The following is a 24,885-nucleotide window of genomic DNA, read 5'->3' on the forward strand; positions in this document are numbered from 1 at the left end:
TTATTGTTACAAAAATCGGGTTATTATTGTTGTGAGCCATCTTTTCAGAGGCTCCTCTGTTATCATGCTGTTAACTGGGTTCAGATCACAGGTTGTACGGTGTGATTGGTGTGGCTGGTATGAGTCTTACCCGGGATTCAAAATCCTTCCTTATTGTGTACGCTCGTCCGGGCACAGTATCCTAACTGAGGCTTGGAGGAGGGTCATAGGGGGAGGAGCCAGTGCACACCAGGTAGTCCTAAAGCTTTACTTTTGTGCCCAGTCGCCTGCGGAGCCGCTATTCCCCATGGTCCTTACGGAGTTCCCAGCATCCACTACGGACTACGAGAAATAGAATTATCGGTAAGTAAATTCTTATTTTCGTTGTTGTTAGTGCACCTTACGACATGGTGTATGAAGTAAGGTGTAGATTCCCACTGCTCTCTGGTAATAAAGGTGGGGAAAAGGTGTCTCTCCGACTGCAGTTAGATTTACACTGTAAGTCCAGGGGTGACAGAAGGTGCTACCAAAAGGAAATGGTACCTCGGGAGGAGGTTTACGTTAAGGATATTTGCTTACAGCCCTCACCCACTGCTGGATCTAGAGATATTTAAACCATTCAGATGCCAGGATATCACATCTGTTACAGAGATCAGGGAAGGAAAGGAGGGCGAGAACATATCTGCCCCCTGTGATGCCAATTAGAGGCATAGAGGTTAGGCAACAGCCTGTCTAAGGCCTTAAGGGATAGGATCTGGGGAGTATGGCAAGTTCAAAGTGTGTCGTGAGTTTAGCTTCCGACACCTTCAGATTATCTGAAATAGCCAAACCGGCAGTTGGTACTGTGGCTGCAGCTGTCTGGGGGGGGCACAGTAGGTCTGGTAAGGGGAATCTTAATGCAAGGGCCCACCATAAATCATTCCAGGGCTTCAAGTGGGGGGAGGAACCAATCACTCAGTTGGGAAAGAAGTGCAACCTCATGATACAAAATTTTGGGCCTAATTGAGACCTGATCGTAGATGTGCAAAAAAAAACGCACATCTACGATCAAAAACTTTGACATGCAGGGGAATGCCCAGCACAGTCCGCACCGCATGCTGGATCCAGTCTTCCGCACCTGTCAAGTAGCTGATAAAGCTAAATATTTATCTTACTTAAAACCCTTTAAGAGGCCTAAGAACACTGTACGCTATTGACGTCTGGAGTACCGTAAGGGTACGCACGTTGCGTAACAATCGCTTAGCCGTAGTCGAGACGCTCACGCGTTACGTTCGCTCACGGCCAAGAGATCACAGGCAGGCCCGCTATTGGCTGCCGACTAACGTTTATGGTTCGCTATAGCGTAGCGGACGCTCGGGACCACGAGGAGATCACCAGCGGCGCAGACGCTCACAATGTTAAACCTTTATATGTAAACCATGAACAATGTATTATACAGAAAAACCTTAGTGTAATGGTGGGGTGTAGATGCAACACAATGTAACCTTATTAACTTAACGCTGTTCGAGCGTCTGCTACGCTCTGAGAATACTTAACACTATAAGAAATACACAAATACCGGGCTTAGGGTCTAACGCCTTATATGAATGTTATACTTGCAAAAGAATAATACAATACAAGTCATACACTACCAATATAACATAGACTAACTAACCAGATAACTACACAGGAAATACAATACAATACAAGTACGTTTTAAGGGAAAATGAGAGAAAGAGGAGAAGAGAGAGAGAGATATATGGCCCACAATACCAATAAAGACAATATGATTGCGGAGAAAAACTTACGCACAAAGGGGAACGATCGCATGCGCCTCTGGATATCCAGCTCCCGATTATCAGCAATGAGAACCGTTGAAGAGTGAGTGCTGGATATGATCGGCTTGTCTATTTATGCCCCACACACAATGCAATTCAATGGTCCCTACAATCTCATTGTTCATTGGACACAGGAATTCGTCTTCGCACTACTACAAAAGGTCATAGGTTGGTTCACACAGGTGGGCTGTGACTACTTCCAACTGCTCAGGTGGGTGGGAAACTAGGTTTCCCGCCGCATGGATAAGTGAGTGCAAATAATAGTAAATGGACATAAACTTCTTATGTCCATAACTATTCGCACGAGCGATTAATCTGCTCCAAACCAACACCGGAATATTGCTAATTAAATACTCTTCCGATGGATACTAAACACCACTGTATAATCCTTGTCTGACCCTTTGTATCAGACAAAGAGGGATCTCTCTGTCCATGAACATGCTACATTAACTAAACTTTCAGAGTCTATCAAAGGGACCTTAATCTACAAAATACATTATATGGTTAAAATATATATCGATTGAGTCGCCCGCTAGACGCATACAAACTCTACCGTAAATCCGCATATCGTGCGCCTGCGGGTGCACGCGAAGGCGAGTATGCGCACGCACGGGAGAGCTCTTGCACGCGCAGCGGGAGCTCGCATGAGGTGCAAATATGGCAGTGTGCATAGTGATATTTTTCTGACTTTGACAGTCCACCCTTTGGCAGTCAACAACAAATGCCACTTCCTAAAACATTTCAAAACGAGAAAAATATATGTCAAGTGTAAATACATTTCCATGATTGGGTAGGGGAGGAGAGGAGAAGGTAGGAAAAGGGTATGACCTAGTGAGATAGCAGAAACATGTGTGTATGAATCCATGTTTGGGGGGTCATGTATCATCGTGCCGTACGTGTTTTAAATCAAGCTTCGAGGTATTGCGAAGTATACATTCGAATTCCTTCTTATCCCGTGGTACGGGTCTGTGGATGGGCTGTCAAACTTTACCGAGCTCTCTTCGGCTTTTGGTTGCAACAAAATGGGGGAGCACATTTTAGTTGATGATACATGAATGGGGGAATATGTGATTGCTGATATCTGTGCCTGTATTCCCTATCGACTATGTGTGTCATTACCTGAAGGTGGTAGAGATGAAGATAAGACACAATTATGGTAAATGCAGTGGTATTCTATGTCAGGTTAATGAACATTTGTCGGTTGAAGTCTTGTCTGGTGTCTGTTGAATGCAGTCTTCTTTGGGCTTTTGCCAATAGGTGTGGGCAAAAGCTTTGTCAATGTCCATAGACTTACAAAAGTGTTGGGCTAGCGTAATTTTAAAATTTCTAGGGAAACTGGGGGTCTATGGCATAGTTCATCAAATATCTGTGTATAAGGTTGTCAAAACTTCTTCTTTAATCCATCAGTTGTCTGTATACAGGCTCGTCAAATTCCTCGTCCAAGTGGGTCTTTTTACCTTGGAAAAAACGGAAAAACAGGTGAAAGAAACGGACCGTATAATCGCATTTTCATCACATCATTGTCTCTACCGTTGGGTCATAAATCAAATCCATTGGAATTACAATTTCCTCACTCCTTAAACTCATTACCCTGGTACTACGTTTGCACTTCATTAAAGCCTGACCGCATCTAAATATCAAGCCAATTGATATGACAACACCTAAGATACATAGGAGAAACTTCCCTACATCCATTATGACTCCTTGAGCCCATTCTCCTAAACCAGAGAACCAATTTCGCGGGTTCAACCATGACACCCAACCAGTCAGCTCATTACCCACAGCAGCAAGGGTGAGATTGTGTCTCCTGCGAAATTCCCACTTTAATTGGAGAATATCGTCCATCTTTTGGTCTATGACCTCGACCGGATCCTCGGTACTATTCGTTATATATGTGCAGCATTTCACGCCGTACTGCGTTGCCAGTGTGACACAATATCCACCTGTCACTGCCGTGAGATAATTGAGAACCATTCTATGCTGAACCAGTTCTGTTTTATAAGCTTGAAGCTCTCTTCCAGTATACCTAAACGTGTCATCATACATTTCTGTGATATTGTCTAACAAATTTGCGAGCGCAGATATGTATTTATAATTCAACACTCCTCTGGCGGTCCGAGTGATGTCTAACGCAAGTAGAAACTGAATCCCGGTGGATTCATGGATCATGTCAGAGGCCGGATGCTCTGTTCTTTCTATCAGGTGCCGTTTAACTACGTGCTCGTAGTGGGTGTGAGTATAAGGAGCTTGGGCACCACGGTGTATATCTTTCATTTTGGCATGTGATACAGTCATTACTTCAGGCAGTACTTTTCCAATATAACACAATCCTTCAGAGTTTGGGGCAAGCCACTTATACGCCTTCCTCCCGCATATGAAATATGCATCATCGGGGAGAACATATGGGACGGAGTAGGACATAACCATCTTCCATGTGAAATCTCCTAACCCTAATTCTCCCATCTGTCTGGTACACGTATCAGTTTGTACGATATGTGCACAGTATCCTGGTGATACCTCTCCAACTCTCGTAATCCTACTTCCTAGGGTATACCTATATCGGAAAGATTTTTTCTCTACTGGCTATGTGGCGTATAAGCTCTGTATCTGTCGGCATTCTATCTGCTCTATATGAAAAGGTCATGGTTTGGTTACTCCATGACACTTCCCAATTTCCCGGCTTTCGGGGATTGGAAATGTTAAAACATATTAGGGATCTATCCACATGATATTGGTGGAGCTTCAAACTAGGAGGACTGGAGATATTAAACCTCCTGTCCACCGGCCTCCCACCACTTAGCTCAAGTACCTCCCCTATCGTTAAAGGAAATGGTACTAGTCCTGATTTGCTATGACCTTGAGGTACTTGAGAGCATACCCAACAATCTGTTTGATTTAATACACTACCCACTAAGGAGTGATAGTCACTCAAGGGATGCCGGTCCATGTGGATATTAAAACTGGATTGGCATTTCTTGATGCACCCATCCTCAACTACACTGTCACAGAGCCTACAGATACAGTTTTCTTCAGCTAACAATCCTTCACAATGTTTACAAATAACATGGCTGCTAGATCGTTTCCGGTACTCGCCTTTGCTTGGTGGTTGTGTTGCTATTGGAAATTTACACCTCCGTCTCAGTCATCGTAACCTTTCTGGATCCTTTCTTGACCTCACTGGTACTCTCGCCGGAACAGACTGCTCTGGTCAACATCATGGTCAACAGGAAAATCCATATCACAGTCTCTTGGGGCAAGTCCATCTTACAGGAGGAGAAAAGGAGAAATTTGTAATGGGGGTACAGGAAAACAGTTTGAGGGGGAGAGAAACTTGTTACGATAATTAGTTCTCTAGTCTTGTTGTTCTTCTTGTTCTGCTGTCATCTCAAACGTGCTGTCTCTCAGTCTTCCAAACGAACATTCCGGTGATGCAATATTCCTTCCAAATCAGCGATCTTTCTGTAAGGAGCAAAAATCTTGCATTACCCTTTGTCTAACTGATGTGTGACATACCATCTTTAAAACATGAAAACATGAGTGAGAAGAGAGAAAACAAAAAAAAAACAAAAGAGAGAGAACAATTTATATATATATATATATATATATATATATATATATATATATATAATATATATATATAACATAACACATCAATAAACAACAACAGGAGAAAAAAAACATTTTTCAAACATTTTAAAACATTGTCAGATCATCAGGCTGTCATATCTACATGTCCAATGGTTTCCTTGCGCAGTCCCTCCCCCCAGCACCTCCATACTCCACCCTCTGTATCTGGCCAGGAAACATTGATGCGGATAGGTCATGCTGGGGTTTGGTAGACTTCTGCAAAGACCAAGCAGACATGCAATGTTTGAGTCTTACCAGTAATCGTCAGAGATGGGGAGAGAAAAAGAAACCTTCCACAGATACATTTACAACGTTTCACCCGGTCATTCCTGTGTCTTCAGGGAATGACCTCCCAATTTATTAACTATAACCTCAGGCTTACCATCAGTCCTAATGATCACCTTTCCTGACTACATATTATGGGTGTGGGCCAAAATTCTTCCTATATGATCCCTGATTATAATTTGGTGTGTCATAACTTTTGCTCATTTTCATGTCTAGGGGGTCTGACTTTATGTGGGCTGTTGCAGTTGCTGGCATAATGCCCTTCTCTTTTACAAAGGAAACAAACCCTGGGTTTCCTCCAAGTGTCAATGACCTGAGGTCTTGGTTGATTTGATGCCTCCTCAAACGCTCGGATGCTCATCACCATCAACCGTTTTCCCTGTACTTCCCTGATTCCTTGGATACCATGATTATGTCGTTGTCTAGGGGGCTGATGTGACTTTTGTCTACTTCCTGATCTACAATCTCTTGCAAAATGACCTTCCTTCTGGCAATTGTAACAGACTTCCACATTTGAATTTCTCGCAGGGGTTTGGGGCTTATGCTGGAGTGGTCTTGTGGTTAGGGCCTGTATACTTGCGGCCATTAACTTATCACTTTGTGACTCCCTGTGTCTGGTGATATTTCGATCATGATCAATAGCGGCCTCTCTTAATGCGGCCACCGAGATATTTCTCCAGTTTGGGTTGGTGGTCTGTACCCTTGTTCTCAATACCTCCTTTAAACCATTCATTAATACCTTAACCGCTATTTCTCTATGCTGTGCGCATGTTTTGATGTCTGTGATCCCAGTGTTCCTAGCCATTACTTGCAGTGCTCGATTAAAATAATTGGAAATACTTTCCCTTTCGTTTTGTCTTATGGAGAAAATTTCATTCCACTTGACAACGGCAGGGAAATATACTTCCAACTGTCGGTTAATCTGCTTAATACATTCCTGATTGTGTTCCTCCGTTTGAGGTAATTCTGTGTCTAATTGACAATCAGTAATACATTTCGCAGAGTCAACACCGGAGGGCAAACATGCCCTCAGCACTGTCCGCCAATCTTTGTTGGTGGGTTCTGTTGAGTTTCCTAGTTCTTTAATGAACCTTTGACATGCGACTAGATTTTTCCTAGGAACAGGAAATTCAGACATAATTGATCTCAATTCGGTCCGGGACCAGGGACAGCGCATTGCACTGTCCTGGACGGGAATGGTTCCCTGATCGTCAGTCTTCCCATTGGGGACTGTGATCACCCTGACAGGACTAAACTCAATTACATCATCTTGTTTTGGTCTTACAATATGGGGTACATTTGTTTGTGCGTGATATAAAACATTGTACGTACCTGTGGACACGACCTCACCTGACCCTCCGTTAGGGGGTTTGATTATTGCCTTTACCGATTTGGTCGCGTCCATCTGGATGTCTTGTGTGATGGCTGCTGGAAGAGGTGCCGACATCGTGCTGGGCTCACTTTCTTGTTTGTATTCCTGAGGGAAGTTTGACATGGGGTGCAACTTGCACGGGTTAACATTTGTAGTTTTTACACTTTCATTTTCATAAACATTATTACATTTTACACTTTCATTCTTAATACAGTTACTAAGTGCATTTTTATCGTACAACATTGTGCCTTTCTCCGCAACCATAATCCTCTCCATTGCCATATCTCTCCTCCCAAGATGAGAGTCAGATATGTCAGTTAACTCTTTGCATTTCACTTTCCTGTTGCCATAATTTTAAACAATCATAATGTTTGATCCGTCTCTTTGCTGGTTTAATAAGACCTATCCTTCTCCTTAGATTTTGTAACACTTCTGGGCTAAAGCTGCCTACTCTTGGGAACTTCTCCCCGTCATGTACCGTCATTCTCTCCCATTCATCACATAAAACCTCTGTGTGTGAACCGTATTTTTCACACATTACATACCTTGCCGACCCGATTGGTCGGTTTACTGAATCAACCTGAACCGAGGTTGATCGCCCCCTACCTGAACAATTGGCCCCCATAACTTGCAGGTGTTGCTTTTCTTCAGCGAACCCTTACAAAAACCAAGATGTCCGGGGCAGGCCGGCGGCGAAGTTTACCGAGTACTCCACTCACTCCTTGCCCACGTTGGCCAGTACTGCAATCACTGTATCCAGAGCTGTTGTACCCAACCTAGGGCCCCTGTGAACCTTTATTTACTGGGGCGTGTTTCCCAGCAAGTATCGGTTGTTGGATAGTTCCTGAGTGACCAGCGAACCTCCCTTTAGAAAATAAAAAATTACACAAATCACGTCAGAATGTACAAATAGTGTTTATGACCCGTTTTGTACACAAATGGTACTGGTCAGATTAACTAATGCACACAATTACGTGCGGTACAATCAGTCTGCACATAAGCAACTAATCTTATGTGCAGAGCGACCAGTGGAATCGAAAATTACGGCTGCGAATTCCTTCAGCATGAGCTTTATTGGCCTATATGGGTTCTGCACCAACCCCCTGGGTTGTGCTCTTTTCTCTATTTATAGCGGACTTCCTTCTCTGCTGTACCTGGACCTCCTGGTCAATTCTGGACCTCCTGGTCTGTGCTACAGTATGACCTCCTGGTCTGCTATACTCTAATGCTCAGATTTTATGTTTAACAAGGGATGCCTCCCTAGCCACCATGCACGTCACTTACATGTATGTACCCGGCGAGAACTCGACTTCTTGTGGTTCAACCTCAAAAAATTGTATAAACTTATATATGCAAAACACTCACTCACCACATGTACACTTTTGTTTCTATTTCTATTTCTGCGCAGAAATTTCTTTCCTTTAGACCAGATGTGTTGTAAATTTGGAGAAGGATCTGTTAGTTTAAATTTCGGACACTAAAATAGATTTGCGCTATTTATCGCGTTGCCACCTTTTCGCCTGTTACAATAACACTAGCGTGTGATTTGAGTTACGTGGGCGTACCCGGACGCTCCGTTGCGTAATATACGCTGCGTGCGTCGGCCTTTGAGTTGCGTACGCGAGTCTCACCCTTTGTTAGAGACACGTGTACACAAAGCAAATATCCACCGTAACACAATTTTACACGTTTATCAATGTAGATGATCCTCGATCATCTACCGAACACCACACCAATCTCTCCTTGTATCTTTAGGTAGAGCTGCGTGCGTGCTTTTCAATTTATCCCTTAATGTATTACTTTTATACTTTAACTATGAAATAGCGACAAATCTCTCTTAGCACGTTTATCAATTATAGAATGGCAAACAGAAGAGTGATATATGAAAATACACGAAAAATGAAAAGAAATGCAGATATGTGCGTGCGTGCGTACGCAAGACAGAAATAAACAGTTTTAAAAGACACAAGCGTGTTGTTCTTACCTCCGGTTCCGGATTCCCTCAGCACCCTTTACTAAGCGAAGCAGACGCTTATCCAGACAGCACTACGAGGAATATGACCTCCCGCCCTTTGCTGATGGATAATGTCTGCTGAAATTACCTAGTGCAGATATGTGAAGGACGGACGAGCCGCCAATTGATAAAGCTAAATATTTATCTTACTTAAAACCCTTTAAGAGGCCTAAGAACACTGTACGCTATTGACGTCTGGAGTACCGTAAGGGTACGCACGTTGCGTAACAATCGCTTAGCCGTAGTCGAGACGCTCACGCGTTACGTTCGCTCACGGCCAAGAGATCACAGGCAGGCCCGCTATTGGCTGCCGACTAACGTTTATGGTTCGCTATAGCGTAGCGGACGCTCGGGACCACGAGGAGATCACCAGCGGCGCAGACGCTCACAATGTTAAACCTTTATATGTAAACCATGAACAATGTATTATACAGAAAAACCTTAATGTAATGGTGGGGTGTAGATGCAACACAATGTAACCTTATTAACTTAACGCTGTTCGAGCGTCTGCTACGCTCTGAGAATACTTAACACTATAAGAAATACACAAATACCGGGCTTAGGGTCTAACGCCTTATATGAATGTTATACTTGCAAAAGAATAATACAATACAAGTCATACACTACCAATATAACATAGACTAACTAACCAGATAACTACACAGGAAATACAATACAATACAAGTACGTTTTAAGGGAAAATGAGAGAAAGAGGAGAAGAGAGAGAGAGAGATATATATGGCCCACAATACCAATAAAGACAATATGATTGCGGAGAAAAACTTACGCACAAAGGGGAACGATCGCATGCGCCTCTGGATATCCAGCTCCCGATTATCAGCAATGAGAACCGTTGAAGAGTGAGTGCTGGATATGATCGGCTTGTCTATTTATGCCCCACACACAATGCAATTCAATGGTCCCTACAATCTCATTGTTCATTGGACACAGGAATTCGTCTTCGCACTACTACAAAAGGTCATAGGTTGGTTCACACAGGTGGGCTGTGACTACTTCCAACTGCTCAGGTGGGTGGGAAACTAGGTTTCCCGCCGCATGGATAAGTGAGTGCAAATAATAGTAAATGGACATAAACTTCTTATGTCCATAACTATTCGCACGAGCGATTAATCTGCTCCAAACCAACACCGGAATATTGCTAATTAAATACTCTTCCGATGGATACTAAACACCACTGTATAATCCTTGTCTGACCCTTTGTATCAGACAAAGAGGGATCTCTCTGTCCATGAACATGCTACATTAACTAAACTTTCAGAGTCTATCAAAGGGACCTTAATCTACAAAATACATTATATGGTTAAAATATATATCGATTGAGTCGCCCGCTAGACGCATACAAACTCTACCGTAAATCCGCATATCGTGCGCCTGCGGGTGCACGCGAAGGCGAGTATGCGCACGCACGGGAGAGCTCTTGCACGCGCAGCGGGAGCTCGCATGAGGTGCAAATATGGCAGTGTGCATAGTGATATTTTTCTGACTTTGACATAGCCCTCTCCCTACGCAGCCCGCAAATAGTCCAGACACGCCTCTGTGTCCGGACCGCACCCCCCCCTCTCCTCCAACGCTGCCGCAACTGCCTCTGCCTGTCAGTCAGACAGAGGCGATCGCACAAGTGAGATGCCGTCGCATCCCACTGTGTGCACACGCGCAGTGCGGCTTCTGCGTGTGTGCACACTTCACTGGCCTTCAACCTGCGTCCAGGTCGGAATAAAGGCTTATGTCATCAAGGATCAGGCCTAATTGTCATTTGGAAAAATCGAACAACTAATTGCAAGAAGATCTGTCTTACAGTACCAAACAGAAAAGAGCATCATATTCTGCAGGGAGTCAAAAAATTTGTGAAGTTCCAAATATGGAATAGCTCAAAACAGATACATAATTTTAAATACCGCCAAGTAGCCCAATCAGAAGACCACCTACTCATTCAGGCAGTAGACATGTTTTCTAAGTGAGCAATCAGGGGTGTGAAATTAACTACAAATGTATTTTTTAAAGTAGAGTGAATGACTGAATTGTTTTTTTCAATCCATTCCTCAATGTTAACGACTGGCATTTTAGGGATCAACAAGTAGTATATAATTTTATAAAGGTAATTCTAATAGAATTTTACAAAATGTTATATATCGAAAGAACTCCACTATAATAGACCTAACATTAATATTCCTTAATTTAATTTAATTCAGTTTATCTTACCTTTCATTGCTGCAATTGTGAGGATGATTGTATCAACTTCCAAGATTTTGATTAGGCTATGTCTTTAAATTAACTTTATTCTTAACTGTAACCTTAATTGTCAATTTCAGTGGGGACTGTACTCCAGTTTGGCGTATATAGATATAGTTTCTTTGCTTCACAGAATCTTCAACAGAGTCAGAGGATGAAAATATGAACCCTGACATTGTGTGTTCTGTTCTAAAGATGCCTGAAGTAGAACTGGGAAAACGCACTCCAAGTATGTATTCCTGCCCTGCTCCCATGTAAAGCACTGTGCACTGTATTCCTGCCCTGCTCCCATGTAAAGCACTGTGCACTGTATTCCTGCCCTGCTCCCATGTAAAGCACTGTGCACTGTATTCCTGCCCTACTCCCATGTAAAGCAATGTGCACTGTATTCCTGCCCTGCACCCATGTAAAGCACTGTGCACTGTATTCCTGCCCTGCTCCCATGTAAAGCACTGTGCACTGTATTCCTGCCCTGCTCCCATGTAAAGCACTGTGCACTGTATTCCTGCCCTGCTCCCATGTAAAGCACTGTATTCCTGCCCTACTCCCATGTAAAGCACTGTGCACTGTATTCCTGCCCTACTCCCATGTAAAGCACTGTGCACTGTATTCCTACCCTACTCCCATGTAAAGCACTGTATTACTACCCTGCTCCCATGTAAAGCACTGTGCACTGTATTACTACCCTGCTCCCATGTAAAGCACTGTGCACTGTATTACTACCCTGCTCCCATGTAAAGCACTGTGCACTGTATTCCTGCCCTGCTCCCATGTAAAGCACTGTGCACTGTATTCCTGCCCTGCTCCCATGTAAAGCACTGTGCACTGTATTCCTGCCCTACTCCCATGTAAAGCACTGTGCACTGTATTACTACCCTACTCCCATGTAAAGCACTGTGCACTGTATTAGTACCCTGCTCCCATGTAAAGCACTGTGCACTGTATTACTACCCTGCTCCCATGTAAAGCACTGTGCACTGTATTACTACCCTGCTCCCACGTAAAGCACTGTGCACTGTATTACTACCCTGCTTCCATGTAAAGCAATGTGCACTGTATTACTGCCCTGCTCCCATGTAAAGCACTGTGCACTGTATTCATGCCCTACTCCCATGTAAAGCACTGTATTACTACCCTGCTCCCATGTAAAGCACTGTATTCCTGCCCTGCTCCCATGTAAAGCACTGTGCACTGTATTCCTGCCCTGCTCCCATGTAAAGCACTGTATTCCTGCCCTGCTCCCATGTAAAGCACTGTGCACTGTATTCATGCCCTGCTCCCATGTAAAGAATTGTGCACTGTATTCCTGCCATGCTCCCATGTAAAGCACTGTGCACTGTAATCCTGCCCTGCTCCCATGTAAAGCACTGTGCACTGTATTCCTGCCCTGCTCCCATGTAAAGCACTGTGCACTGTATTCCTGCCCTGCTCCCATGTAAAGCACTGTGCACTGTATTCCTGCCCTGCTCCCATATAAAGCACTGTATTCCTGCCCTGCTCCCATGTAAAGCACTGTGCACTGTAATCCTGCCCTGCTCCCATGTAAAGCACTGTGCACTGTATTACTACCCTGCTCCCATGTAAAGCACTGTGCACTGTATTCCTGCCCTACTCCCATGTAAAGCAATGTGCACTGTATTCCTGCCCTGCACCCATGTAAAGCACTGTGCACTGTATTACTACCCTACTCCCATGTAAAGCACTGTGCACTGTATTACTACCCTGCTCCCATGTAAAGCACTGTGCACTGTATTACTACCCTGCTCCCATGTAAAGCACTGTGCACTGTATTACTACCCTGCTCCCACGTAAAGCACTGTGCACTGTATTACTACCCTGCTTCCATGTAAAGCAATGTGCACTGTATTACTGCCCTGCTCCCATGTAAAGCACTGTGCACTGTATTCATGCCCTACTCCCATGTAAAGCACTGTGCACTGTATTACTACCCTGCTCCCATGTAAAGCACTGTATTCCTGCCCTGCTCCCATGTAAAGCACTGTGCACTGTATTCCTGCCCTGCTCCCATGTAAAGCACTGTATTCCTGCCCTGCTCCCATGTAAAGCACTGTGCACTGTATTCATGCCCTGCTCCCATGTAAAGAATTGTGCACTGTATTCATGCCCTGCTCCCATGTAAAGCATTGTGCACTGTATTCATGCCCTGCTCCCATGTAAAGCACTGTATTCCTGCCCTGCTCCCATGTAAAGCACTGTGCACTGTATTCCTGCCCTGCTCACATGTAAAGCAATGTGTACTGTATTCCTGCCCTGCTCACATGTAAAGCAATGTGCACTGTATTCCTGCCCTGCTCCCATGTAAAGCAATGTGCACTGTATTCCTGCCCTGCTCACATGTAAAGCAATGTGCACTGTATTACTACCCTGCTCCCATGTAAAGCACTGTGCACTGTATTCCTGCCCTGCTCCCATGTAAAGCACTGTGCACTGTATTACTGCCCTACTCCCATGTATATATTTGTACACTGTATTCCTGCCCTATTCCCATGTAAAGCAATGTGCACTGTATTCCTGCCCTGCTCCCATGTAAAGCAACATGCACTGCATTCTTGCCCTACTCCCATGTAAAGCAATGTGCACTGCATTCTTGCCCTACTCCCATGTAAAGCAATGTGCACTGTATTCCTGCCCTGCTCTCGTGTAAAGCAACGTGCACTGTATTTCTTCCCTGCTCCCATGTAAAGCAACATGCACTGCATTCCTGCCCTGCTCCCATGTAAAGAAACGTGCACTGCATTCCTGCCCTGCTCCCATGTAAAGAAACGTGCACTGTATTCCTGCCCTGCTCCCATGTAAAGAAACGTGCACTGTATTCCTGCACTGACCCCATGTAAAGTAGCGCATACTGTATTCCTGCCCTGACCCCATGTAAAGCAGTATGCACTGTATTCCTGCCCTGCTCCCATGTAAAGCAACGTGCACTGTATTCCTGCCCTACTCCCATATAAAGGAACGTGCACTGCATTCCTGCCCTGCTCCCATGTAAAGAAACGTGCACTGTATTCGTGCCCTGACCCCATGTAAAGTAGCGCATACTGTATTCGTGCCCTGACCCCATGTAGAGCAGTATGCACTGTATTCCTGCCCTGCTCCCATGTAAAGTAACGTGCACTGTATTCCTGCCCTACTCCCATATAAAGGAACGTGCACTGTATTCCTGCCCTGCTCCCATATAAAGCAATGTGCACTGTATTCCTGCCCTGCTCCCATATAAAGGAACGTGCACTGTATTCCTGCCCTGACCCCATGTAAAGTAGCGCAGACTATATTCCTGCCCTGTGCCTGTGACGTTATGTGCACTATATTTCTGTACAGGGATAAAGCGATAAGCACTACATTCATCCCCTTCTCCAAAGAAAAGTGAAGCACACTGTATTCATCCCCTTCTCACATGTAAAGATATTCATCCTCTGCACTTATGTAAAAATGGAGTGCACTATATTCTTTCACTGCATAAACTTCTTCATACGAAATGGGTCACAGTAGTGCATATCTATGAACCTAGAGCAGTATTGGTAAATGTTTTACAGTGTGGCTGTCATGTTTTTGTAACTCGCTAATGATAACACTTTTTAGCCAGATTTTTCATTCAGAAATTTTCCTTTCTCTGACGTCCTAGTGGATGCTGGGAACTCCGTAAGGACCATGGGGAATAGCGGCTCCGCAGGAGACTGGGCACATCTAAAGAAAGCTTTAGGACTATCTGGTGTGCACTGGCTCCTCCCCCCATGACCCTCCTCCAAGCCTCAGTTAGATTTTTGTGCCCGAACGAGAAGGGTGCACACTAGGGGCTCTCCTGAGCTTCTTAGTGAAAGTTTTAGTTTAGGTTTTTTATTTTCAGTGAGACCTGCTGGCAACAGGCTCACTGCATCGAGGGACTAAGGGGAGAAGAAGCGAACTCACCTGCGTGCAGAGTGGATTGGGCTTCTTGGCTACTGGACACCATTAGCTCCAGAGGGACAGCTCACAGGCCCAGCTCTGGAGCTCGGTCCCGGAGCCGCGCCGCCGGCCCCCTTACAGAGCCAGAAGCAAGAAGAGTCCGGCAAATCGGCGGCAGAAGACATCCTGTCTTCCACAAGGTAGCGCACAGCACTGCAGCTGTGCGCCATTGCTTCTCAGCACACTTCACACTCCGGTCACTGAGGGTGCAGGGCGCTAGGGGGGGGGCGCCCTGAGCAGCAATAGAAACACCTTGGCTGGCTAAAAATACATCACATATAGCTCCTGGGCTATATGGATGAATTTTAACCCCTGCCAGATTTTCACAAAAAGCGGGAGACAGGCCGCCGAGAAGGGGGCGGAGCCTATCTCCTCAGCACACTGGCGCCATTTTCTCTCACAGCTCCGTTGGAGGGAAGCTCCCTGGCTCTCCCCTGCAGTTACTACACTACAGAAAGGGGTTAAAAAAGAGAGGGGGGCACAAATTAGGCGCAGTATAACAATACAGCAGCTATAAAGGGAAAAACACTTATATAAGGTTATCCCTGTGTGTATATATATATATATATATATATATATATATAGCGCTCTGGTGTGTGCTGGCATACTCTCCCTCTGTCTCCCCAAAGGGCTAGTGGGGTCCTGTCCTCTATCAGAGCATTCCCTGTGTGTGTGCTGTGTGTCGGTACGGCTGTGTCGACATGTTGGATACGTGGAGGCGGAGAGGAGGCCGATAAATGGGATGTCGCCCCCTGTGGGGCCGACACCAGAGTGGATGGATAGGTGGAAGATATTAACCGACAGTGTCAACTCCTTACATAAAAGGATGGATGACGTAACAGCTGTGGGACAGCCGGCTGCTCAGTCCGCGCCTGCCCGGGCGTCTCAAGGCCATCAGGGGCTAAAACAACGCCCGTTACCTCAGATGGCAGACACAGATGTCGACACGGAGTCTGACTCCAGTGTCGACGAGGTTGAGACATATACACAATCCACTAGGAACATCCGTTACATGATTTCGGCAATTAAAAATGTGTTACGCATTTTCTGACATGAACCCAAGTACCACATAAAAAGGGTTTTATTTTTGGGGAGAAAAAGCAGCCAGTGTTTTGTTCCCCCATCAGATAAATGAATGAAGTGTGAAAAGAAGCGTGGTTTCCCCCGATAAGAAACTGGTGATTTCTAAAAAGTTACTGATGGCGTACCCTTTCCCGCCAGAGGATAGGTCACGTTGGGAGATATCCCTTGGGGTGGATAAGGCGCTCACACGTTTGTCAAAAGGTGGCACTGCCGTCTTAGGATACGGTCACCTTGAAGGAACCTGCTGATAAAAAGCAGGAGGCGATCCTGAAGTCTGTAAATACACACTCAGGTTATACACTGAAGCCTGCTATTACCTCAGCATAAATAGTGCTGCTGCAGCGTGGTCTGATACCCTGTCAGATAATAGCTAAGACAGGGATAATGTTTTGCTAACATTGAGTATATTTAAGACGTTGTCATATATATATATATATATATATATATATATATATATATATATATATATAAAGGATGCACAGAGGGATATTAGCCGGCTGGCATCCAGAATTAATGCAATGTCCATTCTGCCAGGAGGGTATTAGAAACCTGGCAGTGGACAGGTGATGCTGCATTTAAAAGGCACATGGAGATTCTGCCTTATAAGGGTGAGGAATTGTTTGGGGATGGTCTCTGGGACCTCGTATCCACAGCAACAGCTGGGAAGAAATTTTTTTACCTCAGGTTTCCTCACAAAAGCCTAAGAAAGCACCATATTTTCAGGTACAGTCCTTTCGGCTTCAGAAAAGCAAGCGGGTCAAAGGCGCTTCCTTTTCTACACAGAGACAAGGGAAGAAGGAAAAAGCTGCACCAGTCAGCCAGTTCCCAGGATCAAATCTCTTCCCTCGCTTCCTCTGAGTCCACCGCATGACGCTGGGGCTCCACAGGTGGAGACAGGTGCGGTGGGGGCGCGTCTCGGGAACTGCAGGGACCAGTGGGCTTGCCCACAGGTGGATCCCTAGGTTCTGCAAGTAGTATCACAGGGATACAGGCTGGAGTTCGAGACGACTCCCCCTCGCCGTTGCCTTCACATCAGCCTTGCCTGCTGCCCTCGGAAAGGTAGTACTGGCGAAAATTCACAAGCTGTACTTCCAGCAGGTGAAATCAAGGTACCCCTCCTTCAACAAGGCCGGGGTTACTATTCCAAAATGTTGTGGTACCGAAACCAGACGGTTCGGTGAGACCCATTCTAAAATTGAAATCCTTGAACACTTATATACGAAGGTTCAAGTTCAAAATGGAATCGCTCAGGGCGATTATTGCAAGCCTGGAAAATTTCAGGGTATCACTGGACATCAAGGATACTTACCTGCATGTCCCTATTTTCCCTCTTCACCAGGTGTACCTCAAAATTGTGGTACAGGATTGTCATTACCAATTCCAGACGTTGCCGTTGGTCTGTCCCCGGCACTGAGGGTATTTACCAAGGTAATGGCCGAAGTACTTATCCCGTACTTGGACGATCTCCTTATAAAGGCGAGGTCCAGGGAGCAGTTGTTCGTCTGAGTAGCACTATCTCGGGAAGTGCTACAACAGCACGGCCGGATTCTGAATATTCCAAAGTCGCAGCTGGTTCCTACGACGCGTCTACTGTTCCTGGATATGGTTCTGGACACAGAACAGGTTAAAATGGGTTTCTCCCGGAGGAGAAGTCCAAGGAGTTGGCGTCTCTAGACGGAGACCTCCTAATACAAAACAGGTATCGGTGCATCAATGCACGCGAGCCTTGGAAAAGATGGTAGCTTCTTACGAAGAATTTCCATTCGTCAATTCCCATGCAAGGGATCTGTTGGACAAGTGGTCCGGGTCGCATCCTTAGATGCATCGGCGGATAACCCTGTCTCCAAGGGCCAGGGTGTCGCTGTGGTGGTGACTGCAGAGTGCTCATAGGCTGGGGGGCAGTCACACAGGGAAGAAACTTCCAAGGCCTATGGAAAAGTCAGGAGACTTCCCTACACATAAATGTTCTGGAACTATGGGCCATTTACAATGCCCTAAGTCAGGCTAGACCCCTGCTTCAACACCGGCCGGTGCTGATCCAGTCAGACAACATCACGGCGGTCGCTCATGTAAACCGACAGGGCGGCACAAGAAGCAGGATGGCAATGACAGAAGCCACAAGGATTCGCCGATGGGCGGAAAATCACGTGTTAGCACTGTCAGCAGTGTTCATTCCTGGAGTGGACAACTGAGAAGCAGACTTTCTCAGCAGATATAACCTCCACCCGGGAGAGTGGGGACTTCATCGGGAAGTTTTCCAAATGATTGTACACCGTGGGGAAAGGCCACAGGTGGACAGGAGGGCGTCCCGCCTCATCAAAAAGCTAAAAAGATATTGCGCCAGGTCAAGGGACCCTCAGGCGATAGCTGTGGACGCTCTGGTAACACCGTGGGTGTACCAGTCGGTGTATGTGTTCCCTTCTCTGTCTATCATACCCAGGGTAATGAGAATAATAAGAAAGAGAGGAATAAGAACTATACTCACTGTTCCGGGGGGCCAAGAAGAGCTTGGTACCCAGAACTCCAAGAAATGATCTCAGAGGACCCATGGCCTCTGCAGCTCAGACAGGACCTGCTGAAGCAGGGGTCCTGTCTGTTCCAAGACTTACCGCGGCTGCATTTGACGGCATGGCGGTTGAACGCCGGATCCTGAAGGAAAAAGGCATTCCGGAGGAAGTTATCCCTACGCTATTTAAAGCTGGGAAAGAAGTGAACGCAAACCATTATCACCGCATATGGCGGAAATATGTTGCGTGCTGTGAGGCCAGTACGGCCCCAAAGGAGGAATTTCAGCTAGGTCAATTTCTGCACTTCATACAAGTCAGAGGTGACTATGGGCCTAAAATTGGGTTCCATTAAGGTCCTGATTTCGGCTCTATCGATTTTCTTCCAAAATAGAACTGGCTTCACTGCCTGAAGTTCAGATTTTTGTTAAGGGAGTGCTGCATAGTCAGCCCCCGTTTGTGCCTCCAGTGGCACCGTGGGATCTCAACGTAGTGTTGGATTTCCTGAAGTCGCATTGAGTTGAGCCACTTAAATCCGTGGAGCTATAATACCTCACGTGGAAAGTGTTCATGCTGTGGGCCTTGGCGTCGGCCAGGTGTGTATCAGAATTGGCGGCTTTTTCAAAAGCTCTTATCTGTATTTTATATGGATAGGGCGGAATTGAGGACTCGTTCCCAATTCCTTCCTAAGGTGGTAGCAGTTTTTCATGTGAACCAACCTATTGTGGTACCTGCGGCTACTAGGGACTTGGAGGACTCCAAGTTGCTGGACGTAGTCAGGGCCCTGAAAATATATGTTTCCAGGACGGCTGGAGTCAGAAAATCTGACTCGCTGTTTATCCTGTATGCACCAAACAAGCTGGGTGCTCCTGCTTTTAAGCAGACTATTGCTCGTTGGATTTGTAGTACAATTCAGCTTGCACATTCTGTGGCAGGCCTGCCACAACCAAAATCTGTAAAAGCCCATTCCACAAGGAAGGTGGGCTCATCTTGGGCGGCTGCCCGAGGGGTCTCGGCTTTACAACCTTGCCGAGCAGCTACTTGGTCAGGGGCAAACACGTTTGCTAATTTCTACAAATTTGATACCCTGGCTGAGGAGGACCTGGAGTTCTCTCATTCGTTGCTGCAGAGTCATCCGCACTCTCCCGCCCGTTTGGGAGCTTTGGTATAATCCCCATGGTCCTTACGGAGTTCCCAGCATCCACTAGGACGTCAGAGAAAATAAGAATTTACTTACCGATAATTCTATTTCTCGTAGTCCGTAGTGGATGCTGGGCGCCCATCCCAAGTGCGGATTGTCTGCAATACTTGTACATAGTTATTGTTAACTAAATCGGGTTCTTGTTGTAGTGAGCCATCTTTTCTAGAGGCTCATCTGTTATCATACTGTTAACTGGGTTCAGATCACAAGTTATACGGTGTGATTGGTGTGGCTGGTATGAGTCTTAAAATTCAAAAACCTTCCTTATTGTGTACGCTCGTCCGGGCACAGTATCCTAACTGAGGCTTGGAGGAGGGTCATGGGGGGAGGAGCCAGTGCACACCAGATAGTCCTAAAGCTTTCTTTAGATGTGCCCAGTCTCCTGCGGAGCCGCTATTCCCCATAGTCCTTACGGAGTTCCCAGCATCCACTACAGACTACGAGAAATAGAATTATCGGTAAGTAAATTCTTATTTTTACATTCACTTATTTTAAAAATGACATATTATATTGAGCCAGTGCTTTCATTAAAAATGTCCCACATTTCTTTCAGTCACTATTCCCTTTTCAAAAGCCACAAAGAATTATTTACTAACATTGCAACCAATTACACGTTTGCTTTCCTTAATCTAATTCACACTAGTGAGATAAAAGCTGGGAACTGCTTTTCTGCTGCGGTGTACACTGGGCTCCACAAGGATTAACAAAGGGGTATATAGTAGGATCTTGATCTGAGGCACCAACAGGCTCAAAGCTTTACCAAAAAGATTCAGAAAGCGCTGACAGAATTTATTTTAAAATATGTTTTTATTTCGCTGTTTTTACTCGCTGTAATAAAATATATACTCATAAAATAGCTCCCTGTGAATCAATTACACTGACAATTACGAAAACCAACGATAGACAATGTTCAATTATTCTTTAACTCCATGCATCCTTTACCTTCACATTTATCACAAAGAAAAAAACTGTTGTTCCTAGAAAGCCGGCATGATGTTAATATACTTTTAATATAGCAAAATGTTTCCTAGCCAGGATAACTTGCGGCATGCATATATTTATAACCTAATTGCAAACAGTCCTTTAATACAAATAGTCCGTGCTTGGAGGATCTTTATCTAAATTGCTATAGATCTTTTCTTACCAAGTTAATACTTAATTTGCTGGATTGTTTTGCAGTTTGCCAAGCAGAAAAAGGGTTAATATGCAGATCACCTTGAAACAGTTCCTATATGGGCTTCTATGATGAGCAGATGTTGTTAGGCTTGCAATTTGAGATAGTTTTTTGTGCAAAGTTTAAAGTCAGCAATTGCTATTTAGACATCGCCATGCTAATTTAAAACCAATGATTTACCACACCCTCACTTTGGGTAATAGACTTCCATTCTCTCCTGGCTCTGGTGCTTTAAACCTGTAGTATGAGCCTTGTCCAGGGGGTATAGCCAGTCCCAGTAGTGTGAGGTAATGCAGCGTATTCTGCCAGTGTGGTCCCACCGAGAGGTCGGATTGAGACGCGTTTCCCCGCCTTACAGCAGCTCTGTAATTCAGCGGCTTAGGCTCAAAGCTTTGACTGTTCCCAAGATGCACAGTGCCGCCTCCGTGCACAGGAGCTCAGTTTGTAAGTTGGTGCCATGCGGTAAGCAGGCAGTCAACAGGGGGGCTGCCTTTTGCAGCCCATTTATAGCTTAGTTTAAAGAAAGAAGATAAGAATACTTTCAAGACTTCAAGGGCTGCAGCGGTTAATGTCAGATAGACATACTTTGCTGCAGCGGAATCTCCGGTGTTCTTCTGGTTAGTCACACACGCCCGCCCGCCGCTGCCCTCCAGGATCGCGTGGCCGCAGGTACATGGGGAGGTAAGGGGTCTCTTTGGCCGCTGTTTACCGCGATCCGGCACGGCCGTAGGAGGCGGGCCGCGCGCACTGGCGTGGGTACTGTTAATGGGCAGCCGCTCCACTAGCCACCAGAGACACTGGGCACAGGTGTTTTTTTCCCCTCTATTAAAACCCCGTTTTCATAGCCCGCAGCGCCCAGTGGGGAAGCCAGCAGGGGGAGAAGGCCTAACCTGTAGCCCCTCCCACAGCCCCAGGGCACCATTTCTGTGAATGTTCCCGCCCTGGAGCTGCATATCTCTCCCTCACTCCCTGTCAGCAGCCATCACAACGGAGCTGAGCTGTTCCTGGGACTGCTGGGGCAAATCCTCCTCTGTAAAGCCACCTGATTGCCAGCGCTGTGCATTTTACAGGACATTTAAGTATTCTACCTGTCACTGGGACAGTGTTAGTTAAGAAAGCGTGCATACTATCAGGGCTGTGTGGTACAAACGCCCTGTGATATACATCCAGTATCTACTGTGCCTTGTTATATCTTTTGTTGACACATATAGCTTTACTGAGTATTACTTTGTATTGCTAGTCCAGTGCAGTTTTATGGTGCATAATTTCTGCATGGTACACATGTGACTATATATGTGTGTGTGTGCATGTAGCTGCTGCGTGGCTGCCATATCGGGTATTTCATTCTGCGTGCTATTCCTATATTCCATAACCTGTTGGAGCTAAGTGTATCAGGTTTTCTCTTACGTCCTAGAGGATGCTGGGGACTCCAAAAGGACCATGGCGTATAGACGGGATCCGCAGGAGCTTGGGCACACTGAAAAGACTTTAACTGGGTGTGAACTGGCTCCTCCCTCTATGCCCCTCCTCCAGACCTCAGTTAGACTTTGTGCCCAGGACTGACTGGACACTCACTAGGGGAGCTCTCCTGAGTTTCTCTAGAAAAGACGTTTGTTAGGTTTTTTATTTTCAGGTAGACCTTCTGGCTACAGGCTCCCTGCAGCGAGGGACTGAGGGGAGAGAAGTCAGACCTACTTCTACTTAGTTTAAGGGCTCTGCTTCTTAGGCTACTGGACACCATTAGCTCCAGGGGGTTCGATCACTTGGTGCGCCTAGCTGCTTGTTCCCGGAGCCGCGCCGTCACCCCCCTCACAGAAGCCAGAAGAAAGAAGCCGGGTGAGTATGCAGAAGGCAGAAGACTTCAGTAACGAGGTACAGCGCAGCGCCATGCTCCCACACACTTCACCAACAGCATTTGGGGGGGGGGGGGGGCGGGGGGCGCCCTGGGCAGCAGTTACTGAGGTCTGGGATACCGGCAGAAGGCTTTTCGGTGCCTCTGCACCGTTTTTCAAACCCCCGCCGGCATTTTCAATTTCAAATTTAGCGGGCTGAAGCGCGCCGGGAAGGGACGGAGCTTAGCTGCGCGGCTCACCAGCACCATTTTGCCTCATACACGCGGCTGCATGAGACGCTGGCCCGGGACCTCCAAAAGCTCCACTAACAAGTAACGGGGAGCTAATCGGGAAGGGGGGGGGTGGGGTTTAGGGGGGACACAGTTTTATGGTGCATATTTATTGGTTTTGAAGCAGCGCTTTTTACATATATTATTGGGTGTGATATATGGGCGCTGGGGTGTGAGCTGGCATACTCCCTCCGTGTTCCTCTCTCCAAGCTTCCTTGTGGGCCTGTCCCCTAGCTGACATTGTGTGTGTGTGTCGGTGTGTCAATACTCAGTGTCGGCATGTCTGAGGCTGAATGTTACTCCCCGAAGGAGGTTACTGAGGGAGCAGATGCGGGTCTGGAATTGGCTCTGTCGGCGCAGCCGACACCTGATTTACTCGCATTGTTAAGTACACTTAATACAAATGTGGTTTCTTTATCAAAGAGGTTAGATAGATCAGAGTCGCAGACACAGGTGTGGAGGAAATCCATGGAGGATGCTTTGTCTCAGGTGCAGACCCCATCGGGGTCGCAAAAGCGGCCGTTTCCACAAGTGGTAGATACTGATACCGACACGGATTCTGATTCCGAGGTCGATTTCACTGAGGCTGCTTTACATCCACGATTAGTTAAGAGTATTCAGTACATGATTGTGGCTATAAAAGATGTTTTACGCATTTCTGATGAACCTGCGGTACAGGAAACAAGGATTTGTTTGTTCAAAGGGAAAAAACCTGAGGTGAAGTTTCCCCCCTCATGAAATGAATACTCTTTGTGAAAAGGCTTGGGAGTCGCCGGACAAGAGGTGGCAGATTCCCAAGAGAATTTACATGGCGTATCCTTTCCCCTCTGATGACAGGGAAAAATGGGAGTCGTCTCCAAATGTCGACAAAGCTCTATCTCGTTTGTCTAAGAAGGTGGCATTTCCGTCTCCAGACACGGCAGCTCTCAAGGATACGGCGGATCGCAAGCTGGAGACGTCTCTGAAGTCCATTTTCGCTAATACGGGTGCATTGCTCAGACCTGCGGTGGCGTCGGTATGGGTGAGTAGTGCTATTGCTAAATGGGCTGAGAATTTAGCTGCTGATATGGATACCCTTGATAAAGATAATGTTCTTTTGACTCTTGGTTATATCAAGGACGCTGCAGATTACCTGAAGGATGCTGCGAGGGACGTTGGTCTCTTGGGATCAAGAGCCAATGCCATGGCGATCTCGGCCAGGAGGGCGCTGTGGATCCATCAATGGAATGCTGATGCCGACTCCAAGAGAGCTATGGAAGCTCTACCCTTCAAAGGTAATGTCTTGTTTGGGGACGGCTTGGCTGACCTGGTCTCTACCGCGACTGCGTGTAAGTCGTCTTTTCTTCCCTATGTTCCCACACAACAGAAAAAGGCACCACATCAGCAGATGCAGTCCTTTCGTCCAAATAAATGCAGGCGTGGAAAAGGTTCGTCCTTCCTCGCTTCAAAAGGTAGAAGGGGAAGGAAGTCGCCTGCAGTGTCAGGTGCCCAGGACCA

The 24,885-nt window shown here is 46.1% G+C and overlaps 1 protein-coding gene across 5 annotated transcripts in view; it reads left to right on the forward strand.

The window, feature by feature from the left end:
• ACIN1 (apoptotic chromatin condensation inducer 1) overlaps positions 1-24,885 on the forward strand; it is a 265,672-nt gene that overhangs the window by 95,650 nt on the left and 145,137 nt on the right. For 4 of the 5 annotated variants that reach the window (XM_063913544.1, XM_063913545.1, XM_063913547.1 and 1 more), the window contains exon 4: positions 11,478-11,573. The exons of the other annotated variant lie outside the window; for it this stretch is intronic. In XM_063913544.1, coding sequence (XP_063769614.1) covers positions 11,478-11,573 — 96 coding nt within the window. The remainder of the gene's footprint in view (positions 1-11,477; positions 11,574-24,885) is intronic. 5 annotated transcript variants of the gene reach the window in all.

Source organism: Pseudophryne corroboree, chromosome 1 (genome assembly GCF_028390025.1).
Source record: "Pseudophryne corroboree isolate aPseCor3 chromosome 1, aPseCor3.hap2, whole genome shotgun sequence".
NCBI lineage: Eukaryota > Metazoa > Chordata > Amphibia > Anura > Myobatrachidae > Pseudophryne > Pseudophryne corroboree.